The sequence below is a fragment of the Eubalaena glacialis genome, chromosome 7 (assembly GCF_028564815.1).
Source record: "Eubalaena glacialis isolate mEubGla1 chromosome 7, mEubGla1.1.hap2.+ XY, whole genome shotgun sequence".
Classification (NCBI taxonomy): domain Eukaryota; kingdom Metazoa; phylum Chordata; class Mammalia; order Artiodactyla; family Balaenidae; genus Eubalaena; species Eubalaena glacialis.
Window position 1 is genome coordinate 79,711,597 of NC_083722.1, and position 12,894 is coordinate 79,724,490.

The following is a 12,894-nucleotide window of genomic DNA, read 5'->3' on the forward strand; positions in this document are numbered from 1 at the left end:
ATCATTGTTTGTTTGCTCTTTAGTTCTTCTAGGTCCTTGTTAAACATTTCTTGTATTTTCTCCATTCTGTTTCCAAGATTTTGGATCATCTTTACTATCATTACTCTGAATTTTTTTTCAGGTAGACTGCCTATTTCCTCTTCATTTGTTTGGTCTGGTGGGTTTTTACCTTGCGTCTGCATCTGCTGTGTATTTCTCTGTCTTCTCATTTTGCTTAACTTACTGTGTTTGGGGTCTCCTTTCTGCAGGCTGCAGGTTCATAGTTCCTGTTGTTTTTGGTGTCTGCCACCAGTGGGTAAGGTTGGTTCAGTGGGTTGCGTAGGCTTCCTGGTGGAGGGGACTGGTGCCTGTGCTCTGGTGGATGAGGCTGGATCTTGTCTTTCTGGTGGGCAGGACCACGTCCGATGGTGTGTTTTGGGGTGTCTGTGAACTTATTATTTTAGGCAGCCTCTCCGCTAATGGGTGGGGTTGTGTTCCTGTCTTGCTAGTTGTTTGGCATAGGGTGTCCAGCACTGTAGCTTGCTGGTCATTGAGTGGAGCTGGGTCTTAGCATTGAGATGGAGATCTCTGTGGAGCTTTTGCCGTTTGATATTACCTGGTGCCGGGAGGTCTCTGGTGGACCAATGTCCTGAACTCAGCTCTCCTACCTTAGAGACTCAGGCCTGACACCCAGCTGGAGCACCAAGATTCTGTCAGGCACACAGTAAGTGCCAACTGTGTGCCCAGGTCTTTTGGACACATCTCACGAAGGTTCTTCAGGGGCTCCTCATTTCCTCTGGTTCTGCTTGCAATCTCCAGTATTAGAGATGAACCCAAATGGTGAACACACCTCCTTCAGACCCCAGTTTAGTGGTGCAGAGAACACTTCATTTCAATTCATTCAGTCTTGTCTGTAGGTACATTGGTAGAACTGGAGAGATTCTGAAACATACACTTGCTTTTTTATCCAAAGTATTTCATTCGTAGCCAAAGATGTGAACTGTCACAGCATCCACCTGATGGAGTTTGACACCTCGCTCCCCACTACATAGGGTCAGGGCTGCCTCTCAGCCTGGAGCTCCAGCACCGCCCGGATTATCCCAGGGCACACTGCTACCTTGTTTTCTATTCTGATTTTATGTTTTAGGAGTAAAACCCCCTGAGGGACCCACTCTCTTCTTCACAGTGGGGAGGGATGTGACTGAGGGCTCAATTTGGGCATTCCCTGCCCTCCAGACAAATGCTGACAAAGCCCCTAATATATTTAAGATAATTACATGAAAGGTCATCTGACTGATTCCTTCCCATGGGTGAGATGCCAGAAATCCAGTGGCAGCAAGCCTTGTTTGACAGACTCTGTTAACCTCTCTCCTTCCCCTAAGGCACTAAAGGATTAAGTCTGAAACTCTAAATAAAAATCAGAGACCTTGATGAGCACTGACACAGAAAGACTACATATTTCATTGCCTCTAATGTTGCCTCTAGCTACTTGATTGTGCACATACAAGATATCTAGCACTGGTGATCTCATAATGACTTCAGCCTGATTTGGACCAGCTCTCAGGGGCTTGCTCAAGGTCCCCTGACCACATTGTGTCAAATTCCCCCAGAGCAGCCTGCAGTCCAAGGCAGAAGCTCCCTGCTGAGCCATCAGCATCAAGTGCAAGGGTTTATAGGCAGAACTGCACATAGGGACCACACTGGAGCAACATGCACTTTGAAAAGCAGAATCTTTAATGGCTGATGAAAAACATCATTCATGTAGAATTTAAGAGGTAAATGCATCCATGTAAGTGCCAGGCATGTGCTATTTAGAATGTATATATTGTGGAGAAAATAAAAAATGGGAATATTAACGGAATAGAAAGCAAACACAAATTGCCCTCTGAGAGAGAAGTAGGCAAGTGTCAGTGTAGTTTGAGTTATCCCTAACCCCGTACCTTTTCTCGCACATGACTGAAGTTCTGGAATATTTTAGAACACTAGCTGCTTTTAAAAAAAGGTCTACTGACTCTGGTAGGTCACATTACAGACCAGAGACCACAAATTTATTTCGAGTTCAATTTTTTGGTTTTCAAAATCACAAACTTAATTGCAAACACTCCTCCATGACTCCAAAATGGAGCTATATGTCACATTGCTAAGAAATCTTTAGTTCCCAACATTATGAGGTATGAATTTTGTAGTTTAAGCCAGCAAATGGAGATACTGCCCAATTTGAAAAGGGTTGCCTGACAACTCGAGGAAGATGCTTTGGTCAGAATACACATGTAGCCCAGCAGATAATGCTTCAGAAAGACAGGTCAAGGCTGAGCTCTCCTTTTCCCAAGAAACTTCCCCTCTTGATCTCCACTCCCACCCCTTTCTGGGTCTGGGCTGGGACTGGGGCTCAGACATTTCCCAGACTATGCTCTGCTGCTGGACGCAAGACACAGGCAGGCAGAGAACTGGGACAGAGTCAAGTCCCACCACACGTTTTATGAATTACAGTGCCTGGGAGGCATCAGCTTTAAGGGGAGGCAAAGGCAGAGATAAAGAAAATGTGCAGAAAGTACATAAAGATAAATGCCTGTAAAATCACTGTTGTTTTAATGCATTCCATATTGCGGAAATAAAAACGTGAATATTCTTGATGATTTAATGGCAATAGCGTTCAGCTAAGACCTGTTTGTCCAACTAGACAATTATGCTATTTTATGCAAATATTTATAGTAGCTGATCCTGATTTTCAATTACAGTTCTGAAGGGCTGGTTTAGTGCAGAAAAATGCCTTCTAAATGTGGGGCACATCACTTTCTCTCATGAAAGCTAATAAAGATGAGGCAGATCTCCTGTGGCCCAGCAGCGATGCCTCTCTGCCAGCTACGTGACTGTTGAGTGCTACTGGACTAGCTTCTTCTTTCTGGCCCATTGTTGGATGGGATTGTTCTCAGTCACTCATTTGTCAGACCTGGGTTCAAATCCTGACTTTGATTCTTATAAACTCTGCAATCTTGAGGAAGTTACTTAATCTGTATAAGTCATAGTTTTCTCGTCTATAAAATGAGGATAATGAGACTTTCTGTGTTGTGGGTAGAATTAAATGGTATACAGTACTTGCAGGTCAAGTGCTTAGCAGAGTACCTGTTACACTGTGAGCATAAAATATATATAATCTATTATGAATCAAAATTACTATTAGTAATATTATCTAGGGCATCCTCACTATGGCTCCCTTCTTCTCAGAGAAGAGGACTAGGAGTCAAGAAACCTACACTACAGTTTTGTCTCTTTCTGACCACAGGACCAATCTTCAGAAGGTTGTTCAACCCTTCAGGGTCTCAATTTTCTCAGCAATAAGAAAAATATGATCATAACTTCACTGTGATTTCACACTATCTTTTTAAGAAAAATTTTGGTCCTAAAGTATCATTCCAAAATAACCATGTAGATACATCTAAAATTAACAGTATTTTTAAGAACCAGTAGGCTGGTAGAATATTTCCACACTTTAAAATTAAAATGAAGCCCTTAAGGATTTTAATTTGTTTGCCTATCAGAAAAAAAAAAAAACAACTTGACGTAATTTCTAAAATGGGTCACACTGAACAAAAATCAGATTACCATCAAACTAATACTAAGACTTTTTAAGTGATTTTTTTTTTCAGGTAGTCAAAGCTTCAGTCTCTTACACACTTTGCTGGCACAAATGTTAGATCATGGATATCACTCAAGAAAGTTGACCATTATTTTCTCAAACACTGAAGAAGTACATAAGCCCTCAAAAGATAAGCCAGCTGACTTCCGAGTATCCCACAGAAACACATCATCAACCCTACAGGCCATATTCCTCATGCATAACTTGTTTCCTCCGTGAAATATGAATGTGCATTCCAAATTTACTGCAACCTGAGATGGGCAACTAAGCAATCAATGTTCACTCACTGTTGACAATTCACAACATGAATGCAAAGTTTACCTCTCAAGTTCTGCAATTTTCTTGTCCTTGTCATTCTTTTCATTCTCCACCTCCTTGAGGATCTCCAGCAACCGGTCGACTTCTGCTTGGGCCTTGCCACACTCATCACGGTAATAAGATGCCTCTTTATCAAGCTGTTTTATTCGGTCTGCAAATTCTGGGTTCATCCTGGAGTCATCTTCAATATTATGAGCCTTCAACATTATATTTTTAAAGAATGTAGTTAAGATAACAATTTAGAACAACAATAGATAGTGCAGTCACCAATGGCCCAGAAATTAACTTTGGAGAAAAAAAATAATAACTATCAAGAATTATGGGTATACTGTCAGTTAAAAGGCAAAATAGAAAAATCACAAATTTCAGCTACCTTAGAACTATCTTGATTTTTAAGGGAGTTTCTTTTATTGTTAATATTTTATCTCATTAAATGATGCTACTTTTTGCTTTTTTCTCCCCACAAGAAATGGGGGCTTGGTGGAGGTAGAGACAGTGATGTGTTTATTTCTCGTGTTTTGGCAAACAGAACTAAGACAATTCAACTCCTCACAGATAAGTGACTCATACCAACAGCTTCCTTTTCCAATACAGAGAAACTGAGAAAAAACAATATTAAATTATTTTTCCAGGAACCATCAAGGGTATATGTAAAGCCAGGTAACATATAAGAGACTGGCTGACTGATCGTTGAACACTTCATCCCACTGAGAAATTTCAGCAGAAGATGTAGAATGAAACAAAGCCTTGAAAAAGCAGAAGGGTTTTCCAGCTAACAGTCATACCCATAAATTCTTGTTCTTTTGATTAAATAAACCTGAACCGGGAGGAGGATGAGCTAATTCATGAGCAAGCACACAGATGAGAATCTGCAAACACATGCATGGGGGGTGGGGGGCAGCTTTACACAGGAGAACAGACACAGGCAACAACACAGCAACAACACTGCAGAATAATTTGCAGCCAAAGTATTTGTGGTTTTGTGTGTGTGACAGTGCGTTATGGCTTTTTTTTTTCCCAAAATAAACTTTTGGCTGAAATATTCCCAGACAGATGGAAATAACACTGCACTGCAATGTTTTGCCTACCCCTTGTTTCCCATTATTCCTAATTGACTTCTTCAAAGAGCAGGCAGGGAAAAAACAAGTAGTTTAACAACAGTGCACATTCAACATAGAAAGTTCAGAGAGGTCATATATGTATATATCTCCAAAATCCATGTGTGAACTAATAAAATGTTAACAATTTATTAGGACTTAAATTATCCTGCTGTCTTCTACGTAGAGCAGATGTCCATTGTGTTTTTATACACTTTTTAAAAAAAATTTCAGGGAAAAAACAAGGCAAGCAAGCTACAACTACTGTGGGGTCAAATGAATCATGCATGGTTAGAAAAATTAACACTAATACTACTGTTAGGAGGTTGACAGTCTTTGCAATAATTTAGTAGAAAAAATTCAAAAATTAGTATAAATAAAAATAAATTTATTTATGACAAACTAATTATTTTTAGGATATTTTGCGTGTAACATATTATTTAAGCATGAGGATAGATGGGGAATAATTTGCCTTCACATTCTTTAATCTAAGATTTCCTTATTCAAGAAATAAACTCAACTACGCAAAAGAACTTGGAAAAAATATATCAATTCAACACAGTACCAGGCAGCCTGTCATCCAAATTTCTCAGAAAATATTTATTTTTATTTATTTAGTGCGTACACTGAGTTTCATTATAATAGAATAGAATAGAATTAGTGAGCTTTTTCAGTATAATTAAAATAATCTGAAAGAGAATCTTGAGCTAATATTCCTTTAGGAGTTTATTCATCTAATAATTTTATTTTAAATTGAAGTAATGAATATTAATTTGTTAATCTCCCGTCAAAAAATGTAGAGTAGGTATTCTATTTCAAAACAAAATACTCCATATAACTACTTCTATTTGTGATAATAATAATCAACTCATTACTCTTATAACAGAAAAGCATTTAAAATATACAGCTTTTCGATTACTATGAGAAAGAAAACAAAAATTTCATGTTAATTCTCTTCTATTTTTGTACTATATTACCATTATTTTATGGCAGCTAAAAACCTTTCCATGGCAGTTTTCTCAAAGTAACAAACCAGTGACATTAAGATCTTTAAAAAAAAGAATTAATGAACTAAGTAATGAACTAAGTAATGAACTAGAAACACTCAAAATAAATGAATAAATGTTTTGTAGCTTATTTCTGATGAGTGAAAATTCCTTTTTTGACTCAGATTTGAAGATTCACAAAGAGCTAGCAGTTAGCTGCTGTGGTTTATTTTGGTTGTTTTTATTCTTAAGATTATTATTATCACGACTTTTAATAAATGGGTATAGGATTACTAGCTGTAAGACCTAGATTCTAAATATGGCCTTGTGTCTTATGACTATGGGCAAATGAATAAGCCTCTCTAAGGACAGTGAAAACTATAAAATGACAAACATGGGGAAGGTATTATTCATTTGTGTTTTTATTGTGATTATTATTTTATAATATGCATCCCATCAGTGGGGCTTGTTATACAGCTAAGTTGATATGTTTATTTAATTTTCATTGACAAGATACTGCATACACCTTAGAGAAGCCTCTTGCTAGGTTTTCAGAGAAAGCAGTCTGCTGGTGATAGGTATGTAAGCACATTCCTTATTTTAGCTACTTGAAGAGAAGAAGATAAACCAAGGCAAGTTTTCAGCACAGGGTGAAATTCAATGGGTTGGCAATCTTTTAAACCTACCAAGTGAGTATGGTTAAGGGACTCATGGGATGTTTAGAGGTACAGAAAGCCTAGGAAAAAACAATCCTGAATCTAGACCATGTTGACCACTGTGTGTGATGCTACGGTTAGATCATGTTATTAAAATAAAGACCATAGCCAAGTTTACAGCTGGCCTGGTGTCTGTTAGATAATTTGTAGGTGCTAATGATTCTTCCTTTTAAAAGGAATAGACAACCTGAAGAACACCTTTGAGTTAAATATATCTATTTATCTCCATATCAATGTCTACTGATTTCTGGGCAAAAGAGTTTATGTCAAATCACCTTCAATACTGGTGCCAGAATTCTTGGAAAGGTTATTAAATAAAGGTGTAGATACATATCATTTAAAAAAAATTTAAGTCAATAGAAAGCTGCAAGAAAGAGTCATATAGAGATGGAAGAGTAACAGCTGCTTTCGGATAATCACTAGGGTCCATGTGAAGACCCAAGGGAAGAGAGAGTTTCACATGACTGTAGGTTGGTGATCCCTGATTCAACCTAAGCAGTGGAGGCAAAAGTCTTCCACAGAATTTAACCAGCTCTACTCAGCATGAATCACAACTTTTCAGAGGATCGGCTGAAACTGTTAACTAGTGTAGCGTGAGTGTGTTATACTGTGATCTACAGACATGGGGGAGATACTATACTAAAGAAAAACAGGAGGAAATTGAGCTTACAAAGCCAATGCTTCCTTCAAAATTGTAAGGCCAGAGCCTCCTCTAAAAATAGAGAGAAGGAAGCACTTTCTTTGCATTTAGGCAATACTCTTGCCTTTTCAAATTAAAACATGGGTTCTTTAATCTGGACTGGTAGTTCCTGATAGGGATCAAAAGTAGACAACAGATTTGGGCCTAATGTACTTTAGGCACTGCAAAAACATAAAAATACATTTGAATAAATCATTACCTGAACAAATTCCTACCATGGCATTCTGACCTATTCAAGGTTTAGACTGAAAATATACAATAAGTACTTCCCCTTATGAATCTGTTGGTTTTAAATTAGTACCCCCAAAAGGTCAGGAAGCAATTGTCCATTCCATTCATCTAAGACACATCAACTTCATTCACTAATCAGGAATCTAGATCTTGAAAAATGCAGATTGGTGTGGATTTTCTTTTAATGATTTCAGAACTTATGTATCATAAATATAGTGAAGCACACTGTCACTTTCAAAGACGTACACCAGTCATTAAAACCAAAGGAATACCGATGAGCATTTTTTTCCTAATGTAGAGATTTAATTTTTCTGATTAAACAGGTCAGTTTAAAAACAAATCCAGGTATCTGGTTCTGCTTCAAAATATTTCTGGTAACTTTTAGAGCAACTTTCAAGCATCTTACAGAAACACAGAAAATTGAGAAAAGAACATTTCAAAAATGTCTGCATTACATATTAGATCAGTAAATTTTGATGGTCCCCCAATTATGTTTCTTGCATTTCCATATGTAAGGAAATTTCCCCACAAATGGGAACAATCAAAACAAAGTTTGGAGCCTCACAGATGTGGGCAAGCTTGGCATTTTGATGTGAACTGGTTCTGAAAGCCTGAATCAAGCACAGAAGAGAAATCTGGTCATGACTTAGGACAAGGAGTACACAACAATACCTAGTGGTTATTTTAATGAAACAATTTAGAACTATTTCAGGAAATAAGGCAAAATTACAGATTAATACTATATCTAAATCAAAGTTAAGAGCAAACGTGATTAAAACCATACCAGGATTGATAGTATCAATATGACAAATCACAAGTTTATTTACACTCCTTGTGTGAAAGTTAGCCATTGATTATTTTCAATAAAATGTTAGTTCATCATTCCAAGTGCCTAGAAAGGAAAGCATTAACTTTGGTCCAGAAACCTGATGTGAAACTAGGCAGGGAATATTCAATTATAATGTTAAATAACATTCTCTCTTTGAAATGGGCCTTAACAATTTTAATGAAAAATCATTTCTCTCAAAATAAACAAATGATTAGTCATGACCATACAGTGCAAGTAGAACACTAACTAATGAATCTGAGGACTTTTTTTCATGCTGCTTATGCTTTTAGCAATAATTTGTTAAATTTATGTACTTTAAAAATATGATTCTCCATTGCAGCACTTTGGGGGTTTAGTGTCTGTTAACAACACTTTAACGGTCCTTTCATATCTTAACAGCAGAACAGGGTATATAAACTACTCTAAACATTATTTCAATCTGCTACAGGAAGTTCCAATCTTCACATAATTCTGAGTTATAAACAAAATATTACTTTTTAAAATAGAGTTTTTAGGGTGATTTTAGAACTCTAACATGTTATAAAATTTAAATTTTATTTTAAATCCAATTAATTAATACCAAATATAATAGGTGAGCCTAAAAAATACGTCTGGAAACTAATAACGATGTACCTTTGAGTCTTACATTACTTAATGCTAAAGGAAATTATTCTTTCACAATTCCAGCTAACTACATCCAGAATATTCACAATTTGCATATTATAACAACCGTTCCAAAAAGAAATTTCTTGTCATAGATGAGACAAATAGGATATGTATAATAAACATAAGAAGAATTATTTTGAACATTTGTTTAAGTTCCACATATACAAAATAAAAAGAACCAACTGTACGCTTAACACTTCTTAAGACCCTTCACACAAAAATATAATTATTAATGTAATACCTTTTAACTATGGAATTTCCTAAAATTAGCAATGTAGAGAACTGAGTAATTATCTGGATGGTCTGATACAAAACATGTGACTTCAAATATTAAGTGTTATTTCAAATATAACTTGAATTCTTTAGGTACTGAAAGCCTAGATTCAGTGTGAGGTATGTTTGTGTGTATATGTGTGTTTGTACATGCTACATGTATGCTCTGAATTATCTCTTAAATAGTTGTAATTTTCCATTGTGTCAGGGGAGCTAGCTAGTCTATGAGTGAATCAAATAATTTTCAGACACTGGCTAAAAAAAAAAGAAACCACTGTACCTAGACAAGGACTGTGAAAGTATTTATAATTCAGCCTATCATGTCCCTGGGATTGCAGTCTTATAATGACATATAAATCAGGAAGAGTTCACCGAACATGAACAAAATTTTTTTTCCCTTTGGACTGGAAAAATGCTTGGTCTTTTTCTTGTAAAACCTTACATAAAATATGAGTCCCACAAAAGGTGAATTTGTAGAAGAGATGGGATTTCAAAAGATAGTGACCAGGCAGGGGGGACTCATATGTGTGGGAACAACAGAGGGGTCTCAAGTGCATCTTAGCCAGTAGCAAAGTTGCCCCAGTACCTCCAAATCAAACATTTGCCCTGCAGCAATGATGGTATTAAATGAAGCACTAAATTTAGGACCCAGAAAGTCTAAAGATTTATTAAAAATTTATAAGAGGCTTCTGGATACCATCTCTGGGCACAATAACCATTAGGGCTACAGCAAAGAAGGTATTGGAGACTGATGAAAAAATGATATTACTTGTCTAGAATTAAGAACTAAAGGAAGAAAAGAACTCACCTGAAGATAACCTGCACAGTGTTTATAATGACAAGACAAAACTCCTTCAGGAGTAGAGACTGGTAGTTAAGCTGAAGAAAGGTTATTACTATAAGAAGTAATAAGGATACACAGACAACATTTTAGACTCCTAAGACATGGCATTAGAGTATCACTTAGTAAAACAGAGTGACTAATGTAAAAGGTTTTTCAAAGTAGAAGGTTTATTTCTACTCTAGGATAAAAATACCCCCAGGAGGACTTCAAAGCTTAATTTTTATTTATTCTGATTTAGTTTAGACTGATGTACATAGGACTGACTGTAAAATTATCTTATTTAACAAGTTATACTTCACCAAGTTTTGTATGGTGGCCATATTCAAAATAAATAAACAAGAATAAAATAAATTTCCTAGGTACCAGTAACTGGTTAGAAAATAAAAGGAGAAATACAGCATTCACAACAGTAACCTAAAAATTATATACATAGAAATGCTTAGGGCTATCCTTAAAAAGAAACATCACAGGCCTATAATAGGAAAATGTCAAAACTTTACTGTAAAAGATAACTGAAATAGATAAAAGTTGTATCAAGTTCACGAAATGGGAAAAAAAATATTGGAAAGATAGCAATCATTCTAAAATTATTTTATAGGTTGAATATAATTCAAATTAAAATAAACAACTGTGCTTTTTAGTTGACGAGGTGATCCTAAAGTTTACTTGGAATGATAGAAAATTAAAGGCTAAGAACATTAAAACAAACCGAGACTTAATAAAAAGCAGAGAGAAGTAGGGTGGAATTTGCTGCACTAGATGTTTAAAAATATTATAAAGCCACAATAAATAAAATTCTGACTCAACAAGCAATGGAAATTGATAAAACTAAACAGAAGCTCAGAAATTAAGATATTCATCCATATAAGAATTTAGTATAAAACAGTAGCAAGATCAGTGGATACAGAAAGAATTACTTGATAAACGGTGCTGGGATAACTAGTTGATCATTTAGAAAAATATAGTTAGAACACCACCACTCAACATGAATCAAAGTAATCTAAAGATAGATAAGGTGGTTAAATTGATATAAAAAGTAACATTTAAAAAATTTAATATAGGTGAGTGTCTATGCTTGAAATCAGAGGATAACTTTTAAGCATAAAGGCAATGAGGAAATCCTAAAGGGAAACACAGGTCAAGAATGTAAAAATAGTTCTCTATAGAAAAAAATTAAATAAAACTTTGCCACAAATCTGACAAAGTTTCCATATAAAGCACAGAATAACCCATACAATCCAATGAACAAAACAGAAAACTCAAAAACAAGTGCTTAAATGACTTAAAGAAACAATTTACAGAAGAATAATACAAACAGCTAATAAATGAATTAAAAACCTCAACCACACTAGTAATTAATGAAAGGAAAGTTAAAATGAGAAAAAATATTCCACCTGTGCATTTGTCAAAGCTATGTAAAATGACAGTCCTTGGTGTTGGTCTGGATGTTACAGAAAGAATGCCTTTATTCAGTGCTGGAAGAACCATGCCTTAGTAAAACTTCTCTAAAATGCAACATAGCAGGAACTACTGGGAGCTTTTAAAAGTTACTGGCCCAGGATTTTATTCTATTAAAAAAATAGAAATATGGGAAAATTAATATGGAAAGATGTTCTTCAGTGTATTATTTATACTGGCAAAAAAAAAAAAGAGGGAAGAAATGATTAACGTTTGGGGAATGAGAACATACAGTGGAATATCATACAACCATTAAAAAGGTGTTTTAGAAGAACAGTTAATTACATGAGAAAATTCTGATGATATGTCATAAAAATAGGATATAAAACTCAACAAACACTTTGACACAATTTCATGAAAAGAAATAGATATTAGATAAGAAAAAAGAAAAAGAAAAAAGAAGAAAGAATGGAGGGAAGGGGGAGAAAGGAAAGAAAGAAGGAAAAGGGTAGAAAAGGAGACAGGAGATGAAAGAACACTAACAATCAATCAAACGATGTCTGGGTGTGGAACAACCTAGATGTTCCTAGTTATCATCTCTGTGCACTAAGGTGTCTTGTTACTTTTATTTTCTCCTATATCCATCTATACTTTGGCAAACTTTCCGCTGAGACCATACCTTATTTCTATAACCAGAAAAACATAGTCATTTTTTAAAACACTCTAAAGTATAGAAAATTCATCATGCTGCATCTCTATCAGTCTAAAAAAGAATTGAGGGCTTCCCTGGTGGCACAGTGGTTAAGAATCCACCTGCCAATGCAGGGGACACGGGTTCGAGCCCTGGTCTGGGAAGATCCCACATGCCGCGGAGCAACTAAGCCCGCACGCCACAACTACGGAGCCTGTGCTCTAGAGCCCATGAGCCACAACTACTGAACCCGCGTGCCACAACTACTGAAGCCCACATGCCTAGAGCCTGTGCTCTGCAACAAGAGAAGCCACCACAATGAGAAGCCTGCGCACCTCAACAAAAAGTAGCCCCCACTCACCGCAACTAGAGAAAGCCCGCGAGCAGCAACAAAGACCCAACACAGCCAAAAGTAAATAAATAAATTTTTTAAAAATTCAAAAATAAATAAATAAAAAAGAATTGAACCCTGAGAATATCTGCAGACAGGGGAGTTAAAATACTGAGCTATACACTATGGAAAACAGTA

At 36.0% G+C, this 12,894-nt stretch overlaps 1 protein-coding gene across 1 annotated transcript in view; it reads right to left on the reverse strand.

Moving 5' to 3' along the window:
- The window catches only part of ERC2 (ELKS/RAB6-interacting/CAST family member 2), a 940,128-nt gene that overhangs the window by 502,286 nt on the left and 424,948 nt on the right, over positions 1-12,894 (reverse strand). Inside the window, exon 10 of the mRNA XM_061195441.1 lies at positions 3,938-4,131. Coding sequence (XP_061051424.1) covers positions 3,938-4,131 — 194 coding nt within the window. The remainder of the gene's footprint in view (positions 1-3,937; positions 4,132-12,894) is intronic.